The 5,463-nt window shown below is 38.3% G+C and overlaps 1 protein-coding gene across 1 annotated transcript in view; it reads right to left on the bottom strand.

The window, feature by feature from the left end:
* Positions 1-56: 56 nt before the first annotated feature.
* LOC118331090 (receptor-type tyrosine-protein phosphatase zeta-like) overlaps positions 57-5,463 on the bottom strand; it is a 77,874-nt gene continuing 72,467 nt past the window's right edge. The window contains exons 27-30 of the mRNA XM_035665871.1: positions 4,134-4,286; positions 2,811-2,953; positions 2,593-2,728; positions 57-1,665 (exon numbers count right to left, since the gene is read on the bottom strand). Coding sequence (XP_035521764.1) covers positions 1,522-1,665; positions 2,593-2,728; positions 2,811-2,953; positions 4,134-4,286 — 576 coding nt within the window. The 3' untranslated portion in view covers positions 57-1,521. The remainder of the gene's footprint in view (positions 1,666-2,592; positions 2,729-2,810; positions 2,954-4,133; positions 4,287-5,463) is intronic.

Below are 5,463 nucleotides of genomic sequence, written 5' to 3'. Positions count from 1 at the left end.
AAAACATACCTATGAATGTCATATTCCATTTTTGCCAAAAGATCCTCCTAAATGTTACACACTGGACTTTTAAATGTTTCCCTGTCCCAGGGTACCTAGGCTGTGCCATAATAAAAAAGAGATGATAGAGGCAGATGTTTATTGACTGTGTGGTCTAGCCTGCTATGGTAGCATGGTCCTAACTCTGATTCATTACATCCATTAGCCCATATCCAGCATTTTCATGCCTCATAATCCATTTCTTATGCATAAAATACAATTAGTTACAATAAGAATGTTGGTAACTCAAACTCACTGGCCGAAATTTTCTTGGTAATTTTTAAGATAAAGGAAATAACTGTCATACAAGTACAGAGTAAAAGAAAACCCTAACTCTTCTGACAGAGAAAGGTATCTTACCTCCACATAAAATGACCAGTGTGTAGGATTTAGTGGCATGTAGCTGTGAAGTTACAGATGACAGAACAGAGCACCATTTGCATCTGTATTTGACAACCTGGGAATGGAGCAGTGTGTAGTGTGTAGGACAATCTACAGTGGCTGGACCTCTAAAGGACCAGTGTGTATGATTTAGTTTGTATTTTCAACATATCTAGGATATATGTAAGATTATTATAAACTGATTTTATGAACACGAGAACAGGATTTCTAACATTTAGTAACCTAAATCTTTTGTTGGTGAAAATGTGTTACTTAGCTGCTGCGTAGTTATAGTTCTGCACAGTAACAAAACACTCCAACAGGCTCTTTATTTGGTGTTCTGTCACTTATTTAATCCCCTAGCTAATAATCCAGCAGTGTTTTATGTCCAGCTAAAAAAAAAAAAAAGTCAGTACCCCATGCATCACATTTAGTCTGTTACAAAAACCAGAATATAAAAGCATTAATGTTCTCCTAAGCAATTAGAATTAAACCATAACATTTGAATGCACTACAAATGGTAAAATATAAAAATCTAAAAGTATAAATAGAAATTTGGTCCATCAAGTTGATTACTATAATATTATTTACATTAGATTATTATTTTTATTATTCCAGGCCCTTATTTTATATTTGACTGCTGCTACCGTTGCGATGGTATTTACAAAAAGGAGTTCAGTGCAGGAGCTCTATAAAAGACAAACTAACAAAATATGTCATTTGATGTAAAAAGATGCAGTTTTTCCCTTTTTTTCCCCATTTGGCTCAGTGCCAATAAATACAAAGGTCTAGGAAAAGTTTGTTAGTTGAGGGTAGTATAGCGTTAGTCTACAGCTTGTATCAAAGTTAGAAGTACAGGATGAAAAATACAAAAAGGCACACTTTACAAAACCGCAGGGAGTCCAGATCCAGCGTAGAAGAAATGTGTCATGACAGCCTCAAACTCCAACACAGAGTCCTGAATGACGAGGATTTTTATTTAGTAGTTGTAGCATGAGTCTGGCATCAGGAGAAGTTCTGTTGGTGGTTGAAGAGGAAGGAAAAAATGCTGTTGCTTGTTTGTAAAAGTTAAGCAAGAGTTCTTTGTGATTTTTGGGGCAGTTACACCAGGGATTCAAGGCTCTCGGCAGTGCTGGCGGTTCCCACCACGATGGTACCATTGTTGTCGGAGGACTGGAGGGTTTTCTCGTCTTCCTGCGTCCCGATGAGACTCAGCATGGCTTTGTACAGGAACTGGTACTGCTCCTGTAAATCAATAACGGGTAACAAATTGTTATATTTAGAGTTGTTTGCTTGCTTGTAGACAAATTCACCTAACCTGTGATTTTGAGCAATTCGTTGGGATTTATTAATTGTAATTGTTGCAACTAAATGCATTTTACACAACTTATTGGAAAATTATTAGGAAATTACAGACCACTAATAGTAAGCATTACTTTCTATGTTATATACCTTTGTGCAAATAACACCAATTTGTGTGACCATCATTAACTATTTACTGTTAAAGGGGAATATATATAAGTGGGTTTCTTAATTGGTACAATTTTGAATTTTTTTTAAAATGATGTCACTGTTCCTGGAGCCTAGCTGTTAAGTTAGCGAATACTACAGATGGGTAACAAAGTAAAAGAGAAACCTGAATGAGTGGAGAAACATGACAATTGCAGATTAAGACCTAAGGGGGGTCACTCAATGGTTTGATGAGAAAGAAAATGATGTGAAAACCTATGGGAGAAATGAGAGGTTTCCAGAAACTACGGGTGTTTGTGTTGGTTTTTCCTTTTAATTGTCACCTATCTGTCCTTTTTTTTTTTAAGTACTTCTTGGGGCTTTTATTGCCTTTGTATGATAGTGACAGCCGAAGATACACAGGAGAGGGGGGCAAAGAGAGGGGATGACACGCAGCAAAGGGCCCCAGGTCGGATTCAAACGCTGGGCCGCTGCAGCAAGGACTCAGCCTCGGTACATGGGACGCCATCTCTACCAACTGAGCTAGCCGGGCACCCCATCTGTACCTTTTTTATTATTACTGATTAAAGTGATGGACACAACTATGAAAATAACTCTTGTTGTAATTGTAAATTGTAATAAGCTGGAATTATCCTTTAACACAAGCAGAGGAACAGATAGAACATTATCATCAGCATATTGTGAGACAGACAACAGCCTTACAATGTCACTGAAGATTCCTGGTCTCATGAGGTTTGTCAGCTTGGCCACTTGGAAGACATTAACCGAACCTTCAGCCTCCAGCTGGTGAGTCAGAGACGATAGAGCGCAGAACGTTCCTGCCGTGACTGCACCCACACTGGGGGAAAAAAGAAAAAAAAAATTAATCCAACCTGTCCTGTCAAACCTGGTAAATGTTGACCAGTCAGTGAAGGTCTTACTCATCATGGACCACAGTGGGGCCGTCCTTGGCATCGCTCTCCTCTTTCACCAGGTTGAGGAGCTCAAAGGTGTTGCTGATGGGACTGTCTGGGTTTAGCCATCGAGGGGCACGGTAGTGTTTCACCTCCAGGCTGTAGTCATCCTGTCAAGATAAGGAGGAAAGAGAGCAGACGTCTGTCACAACAAAAATAATAAGATTGAGGGTTTTCTTCATGCTGAAAACTCCGATATTGGTTTATACTGTGCAATACCCCATTGTGTAACTTTTGTACCTTTAAATAGCAGCTTTAAAATTATTTTGATGCTGCACTACTCCAGCCCTGATTTTTGGCTGTGTTATCAAAGTTGTCAACTTGCTAGTTTTTGATAAGTAATGTAATCGTAACAAATGTGTACATATTTACGACAGTGGTATTAACTGAAACTGGACAAATTGCAACAAATACCAAATTTTATATAGTGTTGTTTTGATAGTCTGATTAATAATCTCATCATTTGAATTATTAGTTTGGCATTAACATTTGCATCATGTTGGATGGGTGGTAGAGAAAGATAAAGATTCCTTGTCCTGTCTTTATGACATGCACCTCAAGAAAGTTGTGTGTATGTATAACTGCAGAGTTGGTTGTGTGGGGGTTAAAATAGACAATATAGTATAAATTAAATTTATCATAACACTGTTCACAAGTCAGAAACCGGTCATTTTAGTCTCCCACATGGCTTGAATGTGGCATAAGGACTAGGTGTGTGGAGTGTTGCTGTTTTTCCTGCTGTTTGGTATAGAGCTAACAGTGAGGTTAGGAATTAAAAATCCCAATTATGTTCTGAGGCAAGGATTTTCATTATTACCCATAATGTTATAATCATCCAAGGAAGTCCTCGATTGGTGGAGCAAGGTTTTACCATGGAAATGTTTACTGCAAACGACTAGTGAGTTACTTTAAAAAGAACACTTTATTTACACAGTTACAACCAGTTTAGCCAGTGAGTTACTGTTACATTTAATGGCAACATCGCTTTCTCGTTTACATGTACAAAAAAATAAACTAAAATAACTCTAAATTGCCATATTTTAAATAAAGGTTTCTCTGAATAATACACTGGACACAGTGACTATGTTTACATAGACACTAATTTTCCACTGTTTCTGCAAGGGGTGTTTGTTAACAAAGTAGCTACAAAATATACCCCTAAAATGAAACAAGAAATGTGCTTTTACTGCACTTGTGGTAAACTGAATTTTAATTTAGTACAATCACCTGTTTTTCATTTTGTTAAATGTTTTTAATTGTGGTCTAAGTGAAGCTCCAGGTTGCACTTACCTGTGTAGCTTCCAGTACGTAGTCCTGGACCACTACCATGTCCTCGTTAGCCAGACAGATGTTATTCTCACTCCTGTGAGTGATGGTGAACATTTCATAGCTGATTGGCTGCCCTTTACGGGGCCAAACGACACACGGCTCCTCTTCCTCTGCCTACCACACAGGAAGTCAGCGGACAGTTACATCACAGTCGGAACCAACAACACTACAGATTTAACTACTGCACATCATTCTGTGACATCAGAATGATATGAGATTTAAGAAATACTTATTTTCTATCTTCCTGGGAGAGGATAGAAGATGGATATCAATCTTATGTCTGGTGGTTGGGAGTGTTGCCTTGTGATCAAACCATTTAAATACCTTAATAGACTACTTTTGTTATGTTAGCTACCCAGACAGTCAGTTTCTCTCAATTACTTTTTAAATATATTTTTTTAAGGGAGCTTTTTTCCCCCTTTATTAGACAGGACAGCTTGAAAGATGGACAGAAAAGAGGGAGAGGGGATGACCGGCAGCAAGGACTAAGCCCTGATACATGGGGCGCCAACTCCACAAGGCGAGCCATGAGGGAGCCCGTTTCTCTCAATTACTAAAATAAGCTTAATAATCTGGGATCCACTTGATCTTCATCATCACCTTCTTGGCACAGCAAAAGTCTTCTCCCCTTCAAATGTGTTATTACTTTCATTGTTTTCACACATTTTTCACACACTTTTTTGAAACAGTTCTCATAGATAGACCCAAAACTCTATTGGATTAAACAAAGGGAAAACATTTATTCCCAGATAATAAAAATTACTTATGTAATTACTGTATGAATCTCTAATGCACCTATGTGAAACTCCTTTGCACAACTCTTTGAGTTGAGTTTGAGTGAAATAATTTTTCCGGCTAATATGTCCATCAGTAAACTCCCTGAGAGTTGAAGCAGAGAACATATTGTGAATTTCGCAACAGAAACACATCGGAGTCAGTGCGGGAGGTCACTATGTGTGAAGATTTTTATCGGATGACAGATTAAAGAAGCACATACAAAAAATACGGACTTGGTGTGCAAAGGCCTTTAGTCCGGCGCAGGTTTCGGTATTCTGTGCTCAGCCATCCTCTAACTGGAGCACATAATCATATAAAGAACATATAAAACATTGCATTCAGAGCAGTCTGAATTCTGAACCTTTACATACCTTTACCTCATTATTTGACACTTTGGCCTTGTTTAATATCAGCCACTTACATTGTAACATTATATATATGACAACCCCTTTAACTACACACACCACGGGTGGCCTTCCGTGGAGGCTGCAATGTTTAACCGCCATGTTTCTAC

Source organism: Morone saxatilis, unplaced genomic scaffold (assembly GCF_004916995.1).
Source record: "Morone saxatilis isolate NCDOM2014 unplaced genomic scaffold, NCSU_SB_2.0 Contig2, whole genome shotgun sequence".
NCBI classification, from domain to species: Eukaryota; Metazoa; Chordata; class Actinopteri; family Moronidae; genus Morone; species Morone saxatilis.
Note: the sequence above shows the minus strand (reverse complement) of the source record. Positions and strands in the feature narration are given on the sequence as shown.